Genomic DNA, 24,227 nt, shown 5'->3' on the forward strand with positions numbered 1-24,227 from the left:
TGAGGTGACCAAAGTACTGGAGTTTCAGCTTTAGCATCATTCCTTCCAAAGAAATCCCAGGGCTGATCTCCTTCAGAATGGACTGGTTGGATCTCCTTGCAGTCCAAGGGACTCTCAAGAGTCTTCTCCAACACCACAGTTCAAAAGCATCAATTCTTCGGCACTCAGCCTTCTTCACAGTCCAACTCTCACATCCACACATGACCACAGGAAAAACCATAGCCTTGACTAGACGGACCTTAGTCGGCAAAATAATGTCTCTGCTTTTGAATATGGTATCTAGGTTGGTCATAACTTTTCTTCCAAGGAGTAAGTGTCTTTTAATTTCATGGCTGCAGTCACCATCTGCAGTGATTTTGGATCCCCCAAAAATAAAGTCTGACACTCTTTCCACTGTTTCCCTATCTATTTCCCATGCTGGTTGATATTAAATCGATTCAAATATGTTCTAATATAAATTATTAAACATTATTTCTTTATTTTTTCATTTTCTTAATAAATGTTCACTGAGCATAAGCATTGTACAGGGGGCAGTGATCAAAACTATCACCATGAAAAAGAAATGCAAAAGGCAAAATGGTTGTCTAAGGAGGCCTTACAAATAGCCAGAAAAGAAAAGACATGGAAGACAAGGAGAAAAGGAAAAGATACACCCATCTGAATGCAGAGTTACAAAGGAAAAGCAAGGACAAATAAGAAAGCCTTCCTCAGTGATCAATGCAAAGAAATAGATGAAAGCAATAGAATGGGAAAGACTAGAGGTTTCTTCAAGAAAATCAGAGATACCAAGGGAACTTTTCGTGCAAAGATGGACACAGTAAAAGAAAGAAAAAGTATGGACCTAAGAAAAGCAGAACACATTAAGAAGAGGTGGCAAGAATACACAGAAGAACTGTACAAAAAAGATCATGACCCAGATAACCACAATGGTGTGATCACCCACCAAGAGCCAGACATCCTGGAATGCAAAGTCAAGTGGGTCTTTAAGGAATTATCACTATGCACAAAGCTAGTGGAGGTGATGGAATTCCAGTTGAGCTATTTCCAATCCTGAATGATGATGCTGTGAAAGTGCTGCACTCAATATGCCAGCAAATTTGGAAAACTCAGCAGAAGCCACAGGACTCGAAAGGGTCAGTTTTTATTCTATTCCCAAAGAAAGGCAATGCCAAAGAATGCTCAAACTATCACACTATTACACTCATCTCACACACTAGCAAAGTAATGCTCAAAATTCTCCAAGCCAGGCTTCAACAGTACATGAACCATGAACTTCCAGATATTCAAGCTGGATTTAGAAAAGGCAGAGGAATCAGAGATCAAATTGCCCACACCTGTTGGATCATCAAAAAAGCAAGAAAATTCCAGAAAAACATCTACTTCTGCTTTATTGACTATGCCAAAGCCTTTGACTGTGTGGATCACAACAAACTGTGGAAAATTCTTAAGGAGATGGGAATATCAGACCATCTGATCTGTCTTCTGTAAAATCTGTATGCAGGTCAAGAAGCAACAGCTAGAATTGGACATGGAATGACAGAATGGTTCTAGATAAGGAAAAGAGTATGTCAAGGCTATATTGACGTACTTATATGCACGTCACCCTGCTAATTTAACTTATATGCAGAGTACATCATGAGAAATGCTGGGCTTGAGGAAGCACAAGCTGGAATCAAGATTGCCAGGAGAAATATCAGTAACCTCAGCTATGCAGATGACACAACCCTTAAGGCAGAAAGCGAAGAAAAGTTCAAGAGCCTCTTGATGAAAGTGAAAGAGGAGAGTAGAAAAGTTGGCTTAAAACTCAACTTTCAGGAAATGAAGATTATGGCATCTGGTTCCATCAGTTAATGGCAAATAAATGGCGAAACAATGGAAACAGTGAAAGAATTTATTTTTTTTTTTGGCTCCAAAATCACTGCAGATGGTGACTGCAGCCGTGAAATTAAAAGACACTTGCTCCTTGAAGAAAGGCTATGACAAATGTAGACAGCATATTAAAAAACAGAGACATTACTTTGCCAACAAAAGTCCATATACTAAAAGCTATAGTTTTCTAGCAGTCAGGTATGGATGTGAGAGTTGGACTATAAAGAAAGCTGAGTGCTAAAGAATTGATGGTTTTGAACTGTGGTGTTCGAGAAGACTGTTAAGAGTCCCTTGGACTTCAAGGAGATCCAACCAGTCCATCCTAAAGGAAAGCAGTCCTCAATATCCATTGGAAGGACTGATTTTGAAGTTGAAACTCCAATAATTTGGCCACCTGATGCACAGAACTGACTCATTTGAAAAAGAGCCTGATTCTGGAAAAGGCTGAAGGTGGGAGAAGGGGATGAAAATGTATGAAATGGTTGGATGGCATCACCGACTCAAAGGACATGAATTTGAGTAATTTCCAGGAGTTGGTGCTGAACAGGGAAGCCTGAAGAGCTACAGTCCATGGGGTCACAAAGAGTCAGACACAACTGTATGATTGAACTGAACTGAGCATAAAGTCATACTACTTGAAATTTTTCCATTAAATATTTATTTTTATAGCTAACATTTGTCTAATATTAGCCAAGTTTTTGTAATTTATATTATAATTAAAATGCTCTCTTAGGTAACTTTTTAAAAAAGTTTTAAAGGTTTTTTTAGAAATACTTTCCTTAGAATACTTATTAGAAATTTTCTAACATTTGTTGAAAATGTCAGCACTGATGACTGAAAGGAAACATGGCTATTTGGACAATTGGGTTCTAGTTATAATATTACTGGCTGTATGACACAAATAAAAGTCACTGAAATGCCTTTTCATAAGTGTAATTAACAATTAAAAAAAAACATGAGATTTCACTGATCTCCACCTAAATTATAAACTCTTGGAAAGTACATTTTTGTCTTTTTCATTAATGAACACCTTCCCTTATAAAGATATTTTAATTGAAAGCTCCTTGTGATCTACAATGTTTACTCATTTCAAACTGAGGGTTTACATTAGTACCACATGAACAGGAAAGCACAATGGCTTCTACATATCTCTCAGTCTTTTACTTCTCATTCTCCATGAGTCTTTATCATGGAAGTAAATTGAGTTAGCCCTCTGAGGTCTATTTCCCCTTGTTAGTGAAGATCTGGTACATATGAAATGCACCCAAACACACACTGGCTTATTCCCACATGGGTGTGTAAAAAGATACTTGATTTAGAAAAAGGATGCACTTATGTACGGTATATTCACTGGGAGATTGACCAAGAAAATATACCCAGTACTCAAGAATTTATAATTATGATGGCATTTTTTAATCGCAAAACACTAATTTATTATTCAATCCATATTCTTTGAAAGACCCACACTATGTACAGATAAGTGACCCAAATTCTCTGACTACTAAAAGATAAAATAAAGTTTTCACTAGACTAAATTTTGAAGAATTTAACTTATAATTTTAACCTTGATCCATCCTCAGAAGAGACTTCAGAAATGACTATAGCCAAGTAGCAGCAGCAGCATAACCAAGTTAGTCACTAAGCTTTGTCTCTTTCTACTGAAGATGAGGCTATGAAAGAAAACTTCACCAACAGGTGATTCACTTTCGACCTGAGAGAACCTTCCTTTACTTGTCATAATGCAACATAGCTTCTGTGGTGTGTGTGTTCGGTTGTGTCCAACTCTTTGTGACCCCATGGACTGTAGACTGCCAGGCTCCTCTGTCCATGGGATTGTCCACGCAAGAATACTAGAGTGGATAGCCATTTCCTTTTCCAGGGCATCTTCCTGACCCAGGGATTGAACCCACATCTCTTGCATCTCCTGCACTGACAAACAGGTACTTTACCACCAGAACCATTTGGGAAGCCCCAATATTGCTTCTAGAAGCTGAAATTCTTTGTAGACTCATTGGAAATTGTATAAACAACCAGAATTTAATTTAACACGTGAGCATCTTCCCTGACTCTAAAGATTGTTAAGAAAGCAGATATCTTGACTTTACATAGTTCTTCACCTGAGAGTCGTGGAGAAGTATGATGCTCCCCTTAAAATATCTCTTGTGAAAGTGAAAGTCTCAGTCACGTCCAACTCTTTGCAACCCCATGGAGTGTACAATTCATGGAATTCACCAGGCCAGAATACTGGGGTGGGTAGCCTTTCCCTTCTCCAGGTGATCTTCACAACCCAGAGATCAAACCCAGGTCTTCCACATTTCAGGCAGATTCTTTACCAGCTGAGCCACCAGGGAAGTAACAAGAATACTGGAGTGGGTAGCTTATCCCTTCTCCAGAGATCTCCCCAACCTAGGGAACGAACTGGGGTCTCCTGCATTGCAGGTGGATTCTTTACTAACTGAGCCTTATATATCAGGGAAGCCTGGTAATTCAACATCTAGCCCCAAAATCAATTCTTTGTGTAAGAAAAACAAAAACAAAACCGGGTTTAGGCTGACACGATGTTATTAGTGATTTTGAGTTGTTTCTACCCCTTGATTAAAAACTGATGACAGTGAACTGGTAATCTCCAAAGATATACTTCAAGTTCAAAAAAGGTACTGAAGTGGAACCAAAGTGACCAAATGGAGTTATTGAGGCAGACATCAAGTGGAGCAGTCCTCAAAAGGGTAAAGATGAAATAATAAGCTTTCTTCTATTATATTACTTTTCTTCAGAAAAAGTCATATAGCATTTTAAAGTTATTTCCCCCACCTAACTGCAACTGCTCAGGTTTCTCTGACACAGAATTGCAAGTGAATCATTTTCTTAAAGCTGTATGATGATCACTATTGTATTAAATGCTTTAGAAATTATACAGCTTCAGAATTTCAGTATGAAAAGCTGTTCTTTAAAAGTTCATGATAGTGCAGTCTGTCCAGTTCAAGCCAAGGAAGTAAAAATCAGGTCAAGATGGTTAATTCCACCTATCTATTCAATTTCCATTTTTGTCTTTCAACAATACTGACAATGATGAAAAGTATGATGAGACAAATTTAGAATAAAATGATCTAGCTATGTATTTTGAATATAGAGAGAAAAATATCAGTTTATCCCTGCTGCTGCTGCTAGGTCGCTTCAGTCGTGTCCGACTCTGTGCGACTCCATAGACAGCAGCTCACCAGGCTCCTCCGTCCCTGGGATTCTCCAGGCAAGAATACTGGAGTGGGTTGCCATTTCCTTCTCCAGGTTTATCCCTACAGTTAGATAATTTTAAAATTTTACATATATGAAAATCTAAAGGCACCACTAAATATTCAAATATCATAAAACATGCTCAATAATAAGATGATTCAATAAGGAAACTCAAGGAAATTGTTTATATTTCATAGTTAATAATTAATGTTTTCTCTCCATATATGATCTTATCTTTATTAGTTATATTAAGAAATTTGCTTTTCCTTCACATGAAATATGTTGATCTATCTGATCATGCACCTGGCTGTTAGTGAAAATCAATAACTGACCTGTGCCTGCAAGGAGGTTGTCAACAAGGAGGCAATGCAAACATTTAGAATAAAGGATGGTTTTAATTCTTTCCCCTGTTCACTCAGTCAGTCACAATCTAAGGGAAGAGTCACTGCTGCTGTGATTTTGACATGTCATCAGCATGCTTGATATAGCTTTAATCACACATCCTTTGATATTCATGTATAAGATAAGCTACCATGTATAAGATAAGCAGAACAATGTAATAATGTGGTTTTCTTATTGCTTGTACTTTACCTCCAAAATATATCAATTTGAAAGACTATTACCACTTAATTCTTTGTTGATTCTTTCTTTAGAACTTATAGTCTCTCTTTTTTAAATTTTTGTTTATTTATTTTTTTTTGCATTGGATAAGCACTTTATTTATTTATTTATATTTTATTATTATTTTTTATTATTTTATTTTTTAATTAATTAATTTATTTTTTATTTTACTTTACAATTCTGTATTGGTTTTGCCATACATTGACATGAATAATTACTTTACAATATTATAATGGTTTCTGCCATATATCAACTTGAGTCAGCCATAGGTATATATATATATATATATATATATCTCCCCTCCTTCTTTAAATTTCCCTCCCATCTCCCTCCCCATCTCACCTCTCTTTGGGTTCCCTGTGTCCTACAGCAAATTTCCACTGGCTAGCTATTTTACACAAGGTAACACATATATGTTTCAATGCTTTTCTCTCAAATAATCCCAACTTCTCTTTCCTCACTGTATGCAAAAGTCTGTTCTCTATGTCTGCATCTCCATTGCTTCCCTGTAGATCAGTTCATCAGTACTTCATTTCTAGGTTCCCTATATATGTGGATACAATATATATAATATATACAATATTTGTCTTTTGCATTCTGACTTCATTTTGTATAAAAAGCCCTAGGTTTGTCCACCTTATTAGGAACTTACTCAAATGCATTCCTTTTTATAACTGATTAATATTCCATTGTGTGTATTTGCCACAACTATTCGTCTGTAGATGGATGTCTAGGTTGCTTCCATGTTCTAGCTATTGTAAATAGTGCTGTAGTGAACACTGAGGTATGTGTTTTGTTTTCGGTTATGCTTTCCTCAGGGTATATGTCCAGTAGTGAGATTGCTGGGTCTTACAGTAGTTTTATTTCTAAGTTTTTAAGGAATCTTCATACTGTTCTCCATGGTGACTGTATCAATTTACATTCCTACTACCAGTGCAGGAGGATTCCCTTTTCTCCACATCCTTTCCAGCATTTATTGTTTGTAGACATTTTAATGATGGCCATTCTGACTGGTGTGAAGTGATATCTCGCTGTGATTTTCATCTGCATTTCTTTATTTTATTTTATTTTTTGATTTTAAAATAAGATCAATTTTTTTTTATTTTACTTTACAATTCTGTATTGGTTTTGCCATACATTGACATGAATCCACCACGGGTGTACATGCGTTCCCAAACATGAACCCCCCTCCCACCCCCCTCCCCACAACATCTCTCTGGGTCATCCCTGTGTACCAGCCCCAAGCATGCCGTATCCTGCATCGGACATAGACTGGCAATTCGATTCTTACATGATATTATACATGTTTTCAATGCCATTCTCTGAGGTTGAGCATCTTTTCATGTGTTTATTACCCATCTGTATGTCTTCTTTGGAGAAACATCTGTTTAAGTCTTCTGCTTACTTTTTGATTAGGTTGTTTGTTTTTCTAGTATTAAATTTCATGAGTTACTTGTATATTTTGGAGGTTAATTCTTTGCTAGTTGTTTCATTTGCTATAATTTTATCCCATGCTGAGGGCTGTCTTTTTACCTTGCTTATATTTTCCTATATTGTGCAAAAGCTTGTAAGTCTCTTAAAATGCCTTAGTCTAAACCAGAGTGCCCTCTGCTTGCCTACTGACAAAGTTGTACAATGGGACTGCTTTGTGTCAAGAAGAGAAGAGTGCCTCTAAGACTTTAACCAAAGCAAAAGACGGCTTCTTATTTATAAGTTTGTGCCTTTCAGTCTCCTACCCTAACATTCTAGTCCCTTTTCTCTGCAGTATGATTCTACAATATCTTCTCAAATACAGATAATCCTAAATTTGCATAATTCTAGCATGAATAAATTTCACTTACCATGGTTTAGTTAAATAAAACATTTGGCCTCCATGTTTTAGTTACCATAACAAATTATGAATAACAAGTACAAACTTTGCTACTAGCTCTTCAGTTCCCAAATCACTACTTAATAACAGATATACTTTGTGATCAGTAACAAATCACCTCACCTCTTTCAAACTCTGCAGGTGATTGGTCACTGCATTTTTGTTGCTGAATTCATGCACAGGCCCTTGGATGTTTTTATGTCTCCTATGATAAAACCCTGATGACTCAGATGGTAAAAAATTTGCTTGCAATGCAAGAGATGTGGGTTCAATCCTTGGGTCAAGAAGATCCTTTGGAGAAAGGAATGATAATCCACTCCAGTATTCTTGCTTGGAGAATTCCATGGACAGAGGAGGCTGATGGGCTACAGTCCATGAGGTTGCAAAGAGTCAGACACAACTGAGTGACTTACACTACAATTACTATGATAAAGCCACTGCCATTAAAAAAAAAATGATAATTGAAGAGAGAATTTACCAACAAAGATGTAAGTGGAGCATATAAAGAAAAAACCAAGATCATTGGAATTGCTATTACAGTAAAATCACATACTTTCATACCCAGTTAGTTGTGGATGGTTCCTGCAGCTTTGTTTGCAGAGTTGGGCATCCTATGAAAAGAGCAGGCAGTCTGACCTTGCTCTCAGTACCTCAAAGAATGTTCCTAGGCAGATAATGTTGACCAGGAAGCTGCTTATGGTGGGACATTGTAAACATATAATAACAATTGCCCACTCCAGGTGCCAGTAAATTAGAGTTGGGTCAAGTAAATAATACAGTTGGCACCACAAGTGTTCTAGAAATATGATATATAGCTTTACTTTCTTCTATAACAGAGTTTGGAAACCTTTCTTCCATGAAAGTCCAGATAGTAAAAAGCAGATCTTTGTGGGTTTTTCTATAGGTCTATTTGTTGCAATCATATAGGCATTATAGAGTGAAAGCAGCTGTAAACAATAGATAAACAAAATGAATGAGTCTCAATTAAACTTTATGGACACTGTGATTTGAATTTCACAAAATGAAAATGTTCACTAAATGAATCATAATATATTATTCCTTCTTTGATTACTTTAAAATATTATAATGTAAAAATTGAAACCATGTAAACAAATTGGTCAGTTAGTTTTGGCTTGTAGGCCATACTTTGCTAGCCCTTACTCTTAAAATACCAATAAAATATAAATATTTGGAGAAAAAGAAACATAAAATGTTTATTAATCATAATAAAACAAAGAAATATTCTTTTTAGGAAAAAAATGACTGAATTTCCAGATATAAGTTTATATATCAAATTTAACTTATGAATGTGGCCTTCCTCAGCCAACATTGATGAAATAGCAGCACTATTCCCTCATCTTGTTCCTCTGATGTTCTTTTTTTGTTTTTACTTTATATTTCTTGATAACTAATCATCACATATACTAAACTAACTGTATATATTTTTTTAGTCTGTTGAATATAATTTAAATTACCACAGACCAGGGACTTTTGATGTTTGGTTTACTAGCACCAAGAATAGTGACTAGAGATTAAGAAGTACTCAATGAATATTTGCAGCAAATTAGATAATCCAAAAAGGATGAAATTATGATCTGGAAACCCAAAAAATATTGAGGAAATGGCAGTAGAATGGATACAATTGCAACCCAATTTCATAATTAATACTTTCCAATTTAGGAGGCAGAGATTAAATTTTTTTTCCTAATTTGGGGAATAAAACAATATTAACAGAACTATCGAACAGAAAGTCAAACTTTTCTATTCAACATGTGAACATTTAATAGAATTGCAATTAGACTGCTAACCTTATGAAACCCTTGTTATTCTTTCCCATGCTTCAAAGGTAGACCTTGAAAATGGTCACATTTACAGATTTCTGTAAAGAAGCCACTTGGAGGAAACTGAAATTATGTACAACAATAATGACTCTAACTAGAATGTTATTGCAACAGACTAAGATTAAGATAGTATAATATATGAACATAATTTATTTGTAATACTGGCATAAAATATAACAATTTGATTAAAGAATAATAACTGTTTTAAAATTATGTGATAAAGATTAAATTGTACTGACATTGAAATTTTGATAAATAAAAAATGTAGAAAACAATGACTCATATACAAGATTAAATTATATATGAGCAAATCAGATGTGCAAAAGCATAACTATGTATTTTTACACATGTACTCATTTTGTACATAAAATTCCTTTCCAAAGAAACTTTGTCTAAAAATCAAAAGCTTACTAATGACAACACTATTGGATGGATTTGTTCTGAGAAACATAATGCCTCAATCCCAAAGACTAGAGGTTTAAGTGTGAATAAAAATTGCCAGCAATAAATAGTATGTAACAAATCATAAGAGTGCATTGCCATCATTTATTGATTTAGGATGCAGTTAAGTTTTACATATATCCTTGTCTAGATATTTCTGAGTATCTCAAAAAAGTATGTGTTATTATTTCCATAATATGTGTCAGGAACACCAACATTTGGATATTTAATTATCTTGCTAAAGGATACAAGACACACAACTCTAATTGTTTTAATTTTACTAAAATAAGCAATTTTATTAAAATAAAAGGTATCTGGGGTTTCCAATGAGGAATTAGGCCTTGAAACCTGTATGTCAGCCAAAAAACATCTTAAAATAATTAAAATTGTTTTCTTAAAAATTCTTTATATTTCTATTAAATGCACATTAATATGGACTTAAATTTGCAAAGATATATATCTATACATTTTTTAAATTTAGGGAGATATCTTTTTTGGGTGTTTCATTGTTATTGATACAAAATAAAGTACTAAATTTTTTTTTTTAGTTTGCTGTCATATAAAATAAAAAGTAAATAATAAAATGCATTACTCTACTCCCTGTACAACACAGACACTGGAATTTTCTGAGGTATCAGCATTTTCATTTCTCCCATTTCTTGCTTAAGCCATGGAAACTGAGGTTGACATCACCCTCATCATTGAAATCATCACCCCTGTCTCTCTCAGAATATATGGTTGGATTCCTTGGGTAATATGCATAGTTAATATGACTCAACTGTGATAGAGTAAATTAAATGTGCTTATTCCCTGTGGTATTTATTCATGAATTTTGCTCTTGGTATTAAATCATCTCTTGACAGGTATATGATTATGTGTGTAGATCATTATCTTCAAGTCTACATTAGTATTTCTGAAATGCGTTAACACTTCATGATCTTAAAAGGATTTTTTAAAAGTCAAGCTATCAAAACTACCTGAGTGTTAAACAGAACTAACATAAAATTCTTCAAAATTTTTAGCATTAAATACAAATACTTCCAATAATTTCAGTATATTTAATATGCAAAAAAAAGCTCCAAAAGCTCAGGTTGCTACCCAACATGTGAGATGTCATTATTAGTAGAATAAAAATCACAAACAAGTAAATAGGTTTAGTAGTAATCAGCCATAGTGAAAACAGCACGTTTTTGTGATTTATTTGCTCATATATTTGTATTTTCCTCAAGACACAAGGAGATATTTTTGGGATGCTTTCCACTCACAATTTTGGAAAATCATATGCTTTATAACATTGGTTTGTGTGTCTCTTATACATGAAAGTGCAGTGATCACAAAAAAATACTTGTGCATGGCTGCTCACAGAGTTTTATTTATAATAGCTAAAACTAGACATATCCCACATGTTCATCAAAAGGAAACTGGATAAACAGATTGCTATTAAGGAATTAAAAAAAAAAAGAATGAACTATTGATATGTACAATGCCATGGATATATTACTAAAATATGCTGATTGATAGAAAGTTTAGATAAAGAAATATAAAATGTGTGATTGCATTCATATGAAGTTAAAGAATAGGCCAAACTAGTTCAAGAAATTCAGAAAAATAGTTGTCTTAGAGACGTTGAAGCTGGTGACTAACTAGGAAAGAATATGAGGGAAATTTCTGAGGTAATGACAACGTTCTCAATCTTTGTTCTTCAAAGTTAAGACTTTGAATTACCTAGGTAATATACTTGTCAAACATCATTTAAAAGTACACTTAAGATTTCTGGATTTCACTGTATGCTAATATTGCCCCAAAGCTCTAAAAATGTTGAAACTTTGTTAATAATATTCATAAATGTGTCCAGAATTAAGCATATTTATGTCTACAAGTTTGAAATGCATTAAAAATAATGAGCCATGAGTAGAAGAATAATAGCTAAATAAATATGTGACAAAGCAAATGAAGCATAATTTTAACTGTATAATATAAGTATGTGGAATTTGACTGTATGATTCTTTTAACTTTGATCTATGTTTAAAAATCTGTATTATTTTCTGCAAATAAAAATTAATGAAAAAAAGATGTATTCAATATAATGACTGGTGTAATAAAAATGGCAAACACACATGCTAAGATATTGTAGAACAAGGATCAAATAAGGTTAATTGCGATACCATGGGAGGGAGAATATTACAGTAGGTTTAGACAAGCAAAGAGATGTATACAATGGGAAAAGATACTAAAGCGTTAGACAATGTATGTGTGTGGGTGGCAGTGCAACCAATATAATGCATTAAATCTGAGGGAGTGAATGATCAAATTTGATCACAATTAAAAGTATCATTTGAGATACTTGTGAATCATTCAAGACATTTGTGATGGACACAAAACAGGAAAAATTTTCTGGTTAAATTTGGAATGACAGATAATAAAGATATTGCACTTAAGATTCATGTTGATGTATGGCAAAACCAATATAATATTGTAAAGTAATTAACCTCCAATTAAAATAAATAAATTTATATTAAAAAAAAAGAAGAATATTAAGCTCTACCTGGGAGATGGGGGCCTAATGAAGGTTTTCATCATTTTATTTATATCTTTGTACTTTAGAGATCATGCTAAAAAGCTATGATAAATTAATTTGAAAATAATGAGCTGAATGAGTAGGACTGGAGAGAAACTGGAGGTAAGGAGATAATTATCTGGTTTATTAATGTTTTGTCAGAAAAAAATGATCCATTTGATAAACATAGGCATTTACATGTGTTATATAAACAGAGACATAAGATAATAAAGCTTCAACCAAAGTACGAGAAATGCTGATGTAAATCAGACAATCCCTATAGCTGATTAACTACAGAGGACAGAGTGATTCTAATGAATAAAGTTCAAAGCCAAATTAGAATGAAATATTGCTAATAAGATATATTTGAGATATTAATATTTTTATAGTGAGAAATATAATGACCTTGTGTTGAGCTATAGAAATTTTATTTAATAATTGTACTATGTATTTTAGCTTAGAAATTATCTCATATAAATAGGGTTTATACATTTTATGCCTAAAAGTTGATTTTTTCATATGGCTAAAATCACTGCAGATTGTGATTGCAGCCATGAAATTAGAAGACGCTTACTCCTTGGAAGAAGAGTTATGACCAACCTAGATAGCATATTCAAAAGCAGAGACATTACTTTGCCGACTAAGGTCCATCTAGTTAACTGAACTGAATTGAATTTGTTCTTTGAGGAAATAATATACACATGAAAACTGAACTAAAAGAAAGACTGTTTTAGGACATGTGATAAGACTTTTAATTTTCAAAACTGTCCTGAATGTGAGTTTCAGTTCAGTTCAGTTCAGTCGCTCAGTCTTGTCCGATTCTTTGCGACCCCATGAATCGCAGCATGCCAGGCCTCCCTGTCCATCACCATCTCCCGGAGTTCACTCAGACTCACGTGCATCGAGTCTGTGATGCCATCTAGCCATCTCATCCTGGGTCGTCCCCTTCTCCTCCTGCCCCCTATCCCTCCCAGCATCAGAGACTTTTCCAATGAGTCAACTCTTCTCATGAGGTGGCCAAAGTACTGGAGCTTCAGCTTTAGCATCATTCCTTCCAAAGAAATCCTAGGGCTGATCTCTTTCACAATAGACTGGTTGGATCTCCTTGCAGTCCAAGGGACTCTCAAAAGTCTTCTCCAACACCACAGTTCAAAAGCATCAATTCTTCTGCGCTCAGCCTTCTTCACAGTCCAACTCTCATAATCTGTATTCAAATATATATATTTTCTCGAGATTTAAGTATATACATTTTATGAACACTTAAAAGTACTAATAGTTTTTCATGACTATCCTAAAAATAAAATTTGAAAATATATTCTGAATTTTAATGCAACGCCTGTTATATTTCAAAGATATTCTAATAAAGAGGTAAAGCTCATGAGAAATTGATCAAATATAGAATTTAAATTAGGGAACATTTAAAAAATATTTATAATTGTGCATGCGTACATGTAATTTACAAAACATGAAAGAGAAATAAATATAGAGCATTTTCTAATTTTTTCAATTATTGATCCTTTCTTTTATGTTTCTTAAAATAAAAAGTTTATTTACCTTTCCTGGGATTATTTGTTAATCCTGTACACTACAGAACTAGTTCCAAACTTCTATAAAATTATAACCAAAAATCACATATTAAGAATTAAATATATGTCAGAATTTTATGCTGATGTTTTAAAAAGTCACTATGTGTACATCTCATCATGAATAGGTTTTAGGTCAGAGAGAAAAATTAGACGAATGTTGTTAACCTCTGTCAAAACCAAAATGTTCTCAAATAAAATTTGTTATACAATGTAAATGTAATTTTTTATATAGTGGTGCTTGGAAGCTGGTATTTAAAGTAATGCTATTGGAGGGGGCAAGATGGCAGAATGAAAAGATCCTAGGTTCCCCTCCTCCCACAAAAACACTAAAATTACAATTACATATACAGAAACTAACTCAGAATGGCAGGAAAACTGGCAGACACTTTTTTTTTTTTTTTTTAATGACTAAGGATAAAAAGAAGCCACTTTGAAATGGGTGGAAGGGTACACATACAGTCTGGCTGGGACTCCAGACACTGGAAACCAGAGGTGAAAGGGAAATCACAGCTTTACTAGTTATCCTTGGAGAGCAAAGGTTTTAAACCTTTCATGAATCTTCTGAGGCCTGGGAACCTGCACTGGGAAGACAAGCTGCCACAATGTCTGACTATGAAAATAAGCAAGATAGCCGGACGGCTATAGGAGACCAAGAATTTGCTTTTAAAGGAACACAAAAAACTCATTTGCTCTGAAGCCCAATGCAGAAAAAAAGTACCTGCTTCATAACGAAGAAATCCATTGATTAATTTTAAGGTGATTTAAGGTGTGTATCTGAGAGACTGGGATTTTTGAAACTTTCTCTGGATATGGAGGAGTGGCAAGTGCCAGTAGTTTTTTTTTTTCCTATCCTCCTCTACTTAGTTGTTTAGTGCCATTTATGACTCTTGCCATGTAACATACTAGCACAACCACCCACCAAAGTAAGTTCACCTGTGGACATGATGAAGACTATGCCCCTCCAAAGTAGCTACCTACCTAACAGCCACCTTTAATTGGCAGTAGACACTATCCAAAGTAGCTCCTTGGACCACCAGTCCAGGCAGGTACACTTGACTGGCAGTAGAGCCAGACCTGGTAGATGCCCTTGACCAGCACTCGTGTTTCCTTAAAGGGGTGCTCACACCAGGACTCAGTCACATACAACAGAGTACATGCAACACTTGTGGCCAGGCCTTTCAGCTATATGAGTGGGGGTCAGTCCCACACACTAGCTGTACCCGGAGAAATCACAGCCCAGCCACAATAGGAGGGCACATGCACCCCACATATGGGAAAATCCTGTAGCACTTAGCTCTGGCACTGAGGCAGTACAGTGTTACTGGGTGCAGTAAGACATCTTTTACTCAAAGCCACTATTTCAGAAGATAGAGCTGATCTACCTAATACATAGAAATGGACGCCAAGAGTTAGACAAAAGGAGCCAAAGAAATATGTTGCAAATGAAAGAAAAACAGAAAACCTCAGGGGGGAAGAAAAGCTAAATAAAATGGAGATAAGCAATATTCTAAATATATATATATATATTGTTTAAATTAACAGTCATAAAAATCCTCACAGGGCTTAGGAGAAGATGAACGAACACAGTGAAAACTTCACCAAATTGATAAAAACATAAAAAAGAACCAATTGGAACTGAAGAATATATTAACTGAATAAAAAATACACAGAGAAAATCAACAGCAGATTAAATGATACAGAACAATGGATCAATAATCTGGAAGATAGGCTAGTGGAAAAGAAAAAGAAACCAAAAGATGAGGCTAGCTTAAGGGACTTCTGACACAACACCAGGCATACTAACATTAGCATTATAGACTTCTTGGAAGGAAACAAAAAAAGGAACAAAAAATACTATCAGAATGAATAATGGTGAAAGCAACCCTGAACTGGTGAAGGAAACAGATATCCACATCCAGAAAGCACAGAGAGCCCCAGAGATGAACCTATACTAAAACAAAATTACATAGTCATCTCAATAGATGCAGACAAAGCTTTTAACCAAGTCAACATTCTTCTAAGATATAAAAACTCTCAATGAAATAGGTGTGGAGGGAATATAACTGAACATAATAAAAGTTATATATCACAGTATCATAGAAACACCATACTAAATGATGAAAACCTGAAAGTATTTCCTCTAATAACAGGAAGAAGATAAGGATGCCCACTCTTGCCACTTCTATTAAACATATTATTGAAAGTCCTAGCCATGCTGGTCACACAAGAAAAAAGAAATAAAAAGTATTAAAATTGAAAGGAAGCAAAACTGTCACTGTTTACAGATGACATGATATTATAATTAGAAAACCCTAAAGACTCCACTGAAAATATTAGAACTTATGAATTCACTAAAGTAGCAGGACATAAAATTAATGTACAGAAATATGTAGTGTTTCTATGCACTAATAATTTTATATCAGAAAGATAAATAAAGAAAACAACTACATTTACAATTGAATCAAGAAGAATAAAATACCTAGAAAAAAGTTTAACCAAAAAAGTAAAAGATCTGTACTCTGGACACTGTAAGACACTTATGAAATTAAAAACAATACAAAAATATAAAGATATACTGATTATTATTGTTAAAATGTCCTTACTACCCAAAGCAATCTATGGACACAATGACATCTCCACCAAAAAATCAACAGCATTTTTCACAGAACTAGAATAACTAAACCTAAAATTTCAAATAATCAAAATAATCCTGAGAAAGAAGAACAAGACTGGAGTATTATGGGCCCTGATTTCAAATTATACTACAAAGTTATAGCCATGAAAACAGCATGACATTGGCATAAAAACAGAAACATAGATCAATGGAACAGAGTAGAAAGTCCAGAAATAAGCTGACACATATATGCTCAGTTAATCTATAGCAAAGTAAGCAAGAATATAACTTGTGGAAAAGACAACCTCTCCAATAAATGGGGAAACTGGACAGCTATAGGCAAAATAATCAAAGCGGGTCAATTTCCCTTCACCATATACAAAAACAAACTCAAAATGGGTTACGGACTTAACCTATATGTGAAACCTGAAACCATAAAATCCTAGAAGAAAACATGGGCAGTATTCTTTCAGACATCAATGTTAGCAAGGTTATGTCTATCTATCTATCTATCTATATAGATGTATATGTCTATATATATACATGTGAAGTGAAGTGAAAGTCAGTCATATCAAACTCTTTGTGACCTCATGGACTATAGAGTCCATGGAATTCTCCAGGCCAGAATACTGGGTTGGGTAGCCTTTTCCTTCTCCAGGGGATCTTCTCAACCCAGGAACTGAATCCAGGGCTCCTGAATTGCAGGCAGATTCTTTACCAGCTGAGCCACAAGGGAAGCATATATATATATATATATATATATATATATATATATATCCTCAGACAAAGTAAAGTGAAATGAAAATAAACAAAAAAGATCACATCAGAGTGAAAATATTTTGCAAGCTTTTGCACAGGAAAGAAAACTATCAAGAAAGCAAAAAAGTAACCTATTGAATGAGAGGTGATATTTGCAAATGATATATTCAATAAAGGGGCTTACCAGGTAGCTCAGTGGTAAAGAATCTGCCTGCAATTCAAGAGGTGCAGGTTTGATCCCTGGGTTGGGAAGATCCCCTGGAGAAGGTAATGGCAACCCACTCCAGTATTCTTGTCTGGGAAATCCCATGGACAGAAGAGCCTAGCAACTTACAATCCATGGAGACAAAAAGAGTCAGACACAACTTAGAGACTAAACAATAATATATTGAACAAGAAGTTGAAATCCAAACTATAGAAACAAAACATAAAGCTCAATATTAAAAACATATATCTTATTAAATAATATGCAGAGAACCTAAATAAATATGTTTCCAAGTAAAATATATTAATGCCCAGGAGACCCATGAGAGAATGTTCAACATCATCAGGGAAATGCAAATCAGATCAGTGTGCTATCATCTTACACCTGTCAGAATGGCTGTCATTTAAAAGACAACAAATAACACATATTGGTGAGGATGGAGAGGGAAAGGAATCTTTGCACGATGTTCTGGGGAATATAAACTGGTGCAGCTACAATGAAAAATACTATGAAGTTTACTTAAAAAATTAAAAATAGAGCTTCCTTATTATCTGACCGTTTTACTTCTTGGTATTTACCTGAAAAAAATAAAACTTGCTGTTTACCTGATTCATGGGGTCGCAAAGAGTTGGACACGACTGAGTGACTGAACTGAACTGAACTGAATGTCTAATTATCCTTTAGATTTCAGCTAAGAACAACAACAACGAACACTTTCTCTGTACTTCTCCACTTTCCTAGACTTGACTAGGTTAACACCCAAGCATTATAGATATTGTGCTCACAAACTCATTCTTCTCAAGATCATTTTATTCACAAACATTTTGTTTACTGTTCACTTTCCCAGATTAACTTGGCAGCTCTGTGAGGTAGGGGTGCATCTGTGCATGCTTAGTTGCTTCAGTTGTGTCTGACTCTGTGAGACCCCATGGACTATAAACCCACAAGGTTCCTCTGTCCATGGGATTCTCCAGGCAAGAATACAGGACCGGGTTGCCATTTCCTCCTCCAAGGGACCTTCCCAACCCAAGGATGGAACCTGTCTCCTTGTGTCTTCTGCATTGGCATGTGGGTTCTTCACCAGTAACACTACATGAGAAGCCCATGAGGTAGGATTAGTAATTCATAATGTTCAACATGGTACACAAGTTCTTAACACAGAGCCTGGAACAAAATAGATGTGCAGGAAAATACATCACTGAAAGATCCATGTGCTTCCACGTGAATATAAGAAGAAAGGAAGGGAAAGGAGAGAAAAATGCTTGGAAGTTTTGCAATGTTTACAGAAAATCTACAGGGGTTGTACTCATAGCTTCTCAATACTATGGAATATCACCTGAATCCCAGTAATTATGAAACTGAAGAGGAACTCAACAAAATGTTTATATAGCCTTATAAGGCACAATATAAATATGTAAAAAATTCCAAAAAATACGCTAAGTATTCTATATCATTGTATTCTAACATATTGTGTTATTATCATTGTGTTGCTTTATTTTTCAAATTAGTCATGCAAAATAAATTCTAATTTTTGCTACATTGTTTTTCTTTTGATTCTCTGCCTCTTATTACATTTTAATTTCCTTTTCCTCATTATCTTTCAAGAAAAGAAATAACAATTTTAAGATAAAATCCTAATGGTCATTTAGAGATAACACAAATTAATAAGGTGTAGAAAACACTTTTTAAGCAGTAAAAGCATGATGCAAATACAATGATTACCTTAAAAATGTCCTAGTTGTTTAAATCTCTTGAAACACTGGCTTCTCTAAGTTTCTGCTACAACAGGAAAACTAGGTTCTCTAAGGTTTGGTATTAAATGTTGGATTTTTTTCTAACTTTGGGATATATTTAACATCCAATTCCTAGAGGGTTGTGGGTATGGTAAGAATTCCTAAAGGTTCTATCATTTTTTTTTTTCCCTGTTTCATCTCTGACTTAATCAGGAATGCTTTTTTAAACCCTTTGTTTTATCACACTCTTTTAATCCTTTGCACCAGTGATCCCCAACCTTTTTGGCGCCAGGGACTGGTTTTGTGAACCAGGATTGGGGGTATGGTTTGGGGATGATGGCAAACAGCTTAACTCAGTGTACTCCCTGTACTCATACTACTTTATGCTACGGCAATTGTATTTAAAGTCACTAAATTTTTAAATTTAAATTAGTCATGTCTTTTGGCTAATTAACAGGATAATGATTTTTATATTAATGTTAACTTGTATATTGATGTTAATTGTTTACTGTTTAATCCTAGCCACAGGCTTGCCTGATTCAATCACTGTTCTTTTTGTCTTTATTTTTAAATGATATGTGCAGAGGTACAAATGGAATTGATCTTATATGGGCATTCTTTCTGTAGAATGCAGTGTTCTTTAAAAGCAAATATCATATATTTGAACTTAAATTTTTATATACATGTATAAAATCACTGCCCATTTATAAAATCTGAGACTTACTATAAAGTGTATCTGCTTCTGTTTTAAGAAATGGAAAAATATTTCATGTGGGAAAAAAAAAAGAAAATTAAACTTGAAAATGATACCTGCCAAGTCAGTACCCTCATTGATAATTGTCTATGTGTCCGGCTTCTGTGTGTGTGTCTGTGCTGTCACTTCAGTCATGTCTGACTTTTTGCAACGCTATGAATGGCAGCCCACCAAGCTCCTCTGGCCTGGGATTCTTCAGGCAGAATATTGGAGTGTGTTACCATGCCCTCCTTCAGGGGATCGTCCTAACCCAGGAATGGAAACCAATTTTCTTATGTCTTCTGCGTTGGCAGGCAGGTTCTTTACCACCGTGCTACCTGGGAAGCCCTCTGGCTTCTGTAAGAGATTCTAAATTCTTCAAAAGCAGAGACTCTTTTTCATAAATGTTACTCTCAGCAAGCATAGGGCTGACGCATTGCATTTAGAAATAGAAATACATTTTACTTTACTTAGACTAGAATAGAATATAAATATACTTACTTAGAATAGAAATACATTTTTCAAGATATCCAACAAATCATTTGGTCTGTGCTTTGTAAGTGCTTTCAATCTTTTTTTTTAATTTCATATGAAATCTTGTACATAAAGCAAAGAGATAAAAGATTTAAAGATGAAAAAGTAACAGAAGCAGTAACTACAGATTGAAAAAAAAGGAAAAATGAGGCATCATAATTTTTTCCTAAATCTAAAATTTTAATGAATAAAGCTAAGTTTCTGTGAAGTTTGTTGGTATTACACAAATTACAATAGTAAATTCATGTTATGGTATGATACCAGGTGAATATTATTAAAGATCTGGAACTAAATACCTTTGTTGTTATCCATTCCTCCCACAGCATACAGAGTTCCAACTGTAGATTTTCTAGGTTTAGTTCTTGGACTTTGCATTAATGTTCTTCTCTCTGGCAACAGATGATACTTCATTGCTTCTAGAATCAGCTTTTGACATTCCAGATCATTCTTAAATAATGCATGGTTTTCTAGGTCTGCCAATATCTGTGAATAATACACATTCATGTTAATAATGCTTTTTATAGTATGAGCATATCTAATTAGAAACTTAGAAACTTAGTAGCTTTGATATTGCCCTTATACTGACAGGGATGAAAAATATAATAAGAATTGATTACACTGAGAAATAAATATGAGTTAAATGCATGACTAAGAAAAACAGAAAATATATTATTTTTGATTCCATATTATTTATTATTATTTTGCCATTCAGAGTATAAAGAAACTTCTAAATATCACTTTTCAGTTTCATTTCCTTTTTATAAAATCTGTTCATAAATCAAATATAGTTGCCTTTTTGGCCATAAACATTTCTGGTAAAGTAGATTAAAAAAAAAAATTCTTCAGCAAATTAAGCCCTAACAAACCTATCATAAATAGTCACATACTTTAATGTATTCTAAGCATACTTTAAAACTTTTACAGTTTTAAAAGATATAATAATTTAAGATGTTCAAGCATAGTTTAAATCCCTTTCAAATTAAAACGATTCAATAAAAATAGAAAATTATGCTCATAACACCTTTTTAATTATGCAAACCATTGAAAAACTCTATCTACTTCAGGCAAAGTAATAGTTTCCAATAGTGAAACTAAAATAAATAAGTAAAAATTACCAAAAATCCAGAATTTTATGCTATATTATTTCTCTTTTTTTAACTATAAAAAGTTATCATCACCACAAATTCTTTTTCTGTACATTTCTTTGAATATATCCAAAATATCTTTTATTTTCCTCTTTCTTTGCCTTTCTTTGCATTTTCTTTTTCCTTGACTCTTTCAGTATCATATTCTCTTTTTCTGTTCATGAAACCTATTTCATTTCAAGAGAGTTAAATATGTTGCATGGATTTAGAAAATTTATAAGTAGAAACATTAACATTGACACACTGACCTTTCCTTCTCATTGGTAAGACCCTGTACCACATTGGTACATAAATGTTTATTGAGTGAATAAGTTAATAAATGATGACAATATATAATTTAGAAATTGATCTGAACCATAATCAAATAAATTTATTTAACTATTGCAATATATAAATTACTGTTGGATGTATAAGAGAGAACACAAAAACATATCAGTTACTTGATTATTCTCCAATTTAAAAAAAGGTGCTATGAAGTAAAAAAAAAAAAAAAGTATTAGAGTTACTAGGTGCTTTCGAATATACAAAGAAGATGTTTAATTAGAGTCTTGCTTGTACTTTTTGTCTTATATACTAAAACTTTGTTGCCTTCCTACCCATTTCTTAAGGGACTACTATTTTACTTGTAAAATATTAATAAATAGAAACCTTAATGAAATAGATTTGGGGAAATAGAGGGGGAATTCTTTCTCTGGGACAATAGCAGAGCCCAAAAGGAAGAAAAAAACATTCTTGTTTCCTGGCAAGGAGTCAACCCATGAAAAGCCAGGAACAAACTCATTTGTTTGCTTAAGGGAATTGTTATACTTTTTGGAATTCAATAAGATGATATATACATTGATGATAAAGTTGAAGGTAAAAGCACTGACCTCATCATCTACTTGAATAACTAAATATGTATTTATTTCTAAATACACATGCAAAGTATATAAGATTTATTTCAAAATTTTTATAAATTTAAAATTATATAAAAAAATGAAAGGAATTCTGTAAAAATGGAATTTTAGAGGACAGTCAACTCCGAGTGCCTAGGTTTAAAATACTTTCAAGTAATAATTTCAAATGGGAAATTTCTTAATGTTCATAGACATATCCATAAAAGCATATTATATACTATTTATTTCGAAGTATGTCCTAGAACTTGATAAAGAATACCTATATATTTATAACTGAATTGCTTTGCTGTGCACCTGAAACAAACACATTGTTAGTTGATTATACGCCAATATAAGACAAAAAAACACAAAAAAAACTTAATAAAAAAAAATAAACGAACTCCTTATAGCTAAAACTTAACCTCAGACTCCCTAGATCTCACTGCATATGTGGTTGCCCATTTAGTTTTGAGTAAGCCTTAAGTTTCAAATTTTTATTTATGGACTGACTTCTCCAGATCTCTTCAATGCCCAAATGCCTCACCTATCTGCACATATCACAATGGTTCGTAAATAGAGATGAAGCATACAGATTTAAAACTTTACACAGAGGGCCTGGCAAAAAGATCAGCTGTTAGAAAGAGAGTAAAGTTGGTTTTGGTTTAATGCACCTCTGCTTCATTCTCTCTTCAACTATCCAGGCCATATGTCCTAGGGTTCCCGAGTAAGAAGGGCTGACACTTACCTGGACATCCTTCATCCCATATTGAGTCTGGCAAGTTTGCTCTGGCACTAATCATATCCACCAACATCTCCCTGTTTTGTTTCTCGGTTCCACCTCCAAGTTTAAACTTTCTAACATGATGAATTAAAATGATCTAAATGATCTAATAGTGAGAAAGCCTTTTTCAGGAAACACATGGTTACTTAACTCTGGCCTTTTGAAGAAAATATCCCTGTTTTTCTTGTTTCTTTAAATAAATATCAGCTCATAGCAAGTCTAAAGGGGAAAGAAAAAAAATTACCTGAAAGATATACAAAATAAACTTAAAATTTGTACTTTATTTCTAAAAAATGACCAAGATATTTTGTATTTAAATGATATTTTCCATTTTATTAACAAATAATTCTGTAAAATTTCTTAACTTTGGTGTACTCAACCAGTTGACAACATTCTTTATTTTGAAAGAAGTTAAATTTTTCTTAATCACTGTACTGTTTTCAAACTGTTTCAAACTGTAACTTGTAAATATTTCTTGCTTATGGGTCCTATATCACTTGGGTCTGTATTTCATATTCCATGACAACAGTTTTTAGGATTATTCCATTCCAAACTCAGGTTCAAACTGAGAGTAATAGGTAGTTAAGCTGTTTCCTAAACTTGAGCTAGTTTCAGATTTTCTGAAATGATCCAAGATTAACACAAATTTTGCTCCTCCTTATGCAATGGAATTCCAGTTGAGCTATCTGAAATCCTGAAAGATGATGCTGTGAAAGTGCTGCACTCAATATGCCAGCAAATTTGGAAAACTCAACAGTGGCCACAGGACTGGAAAAGGTCAGTTTATATTCCAATCCCAAAGAAAGGCAATGCCAAAGAATGTCCAAACTAC

At 33.8% G+C, this 24,227-nt stretch overlaps 1 protein-coding gene across 2 annotated transcripts in view; it reads right to left on the reverse strand.

Annotated features, from left to right (window-relative positions):
* KLHL1 (kelch like family member 1) overlaps nucleotides 1-24,227 on the reverse strand; it is a 500,583-nt gene that overhangs the window by 121,570 nt on the left and 354,786 nt on the right. For both annotated transcript variants that reach the window (XM_040266859.1, XM_040266858.1), the window contains one exon: nucleotides 20,891-21,077. In XM_040266859.1, the coding sequence (XP_040122793.1) occupies nucleotides 20,891-21,077 (187 nt within the window). The remainder of the gene's footprint in view (nucleotides 1-20,890; nucleotides 21,078-24,227) is intronic.

This window comes from Oryx dammah, unplaced genomic scaffold (genome assembly GCF_014754425.2).
Source record: "Oryx dammah isolate SB20612 unplaced genomic scaffold, SCBI_Odam_1.1 HiC_scaffold_24, whole genome shotgun sequence".
NCBI lineage: Eukaryota > Metazoa > Chordata > Mammalia > Artiodactyla > Bovidae > Oryx > Oryx dammah.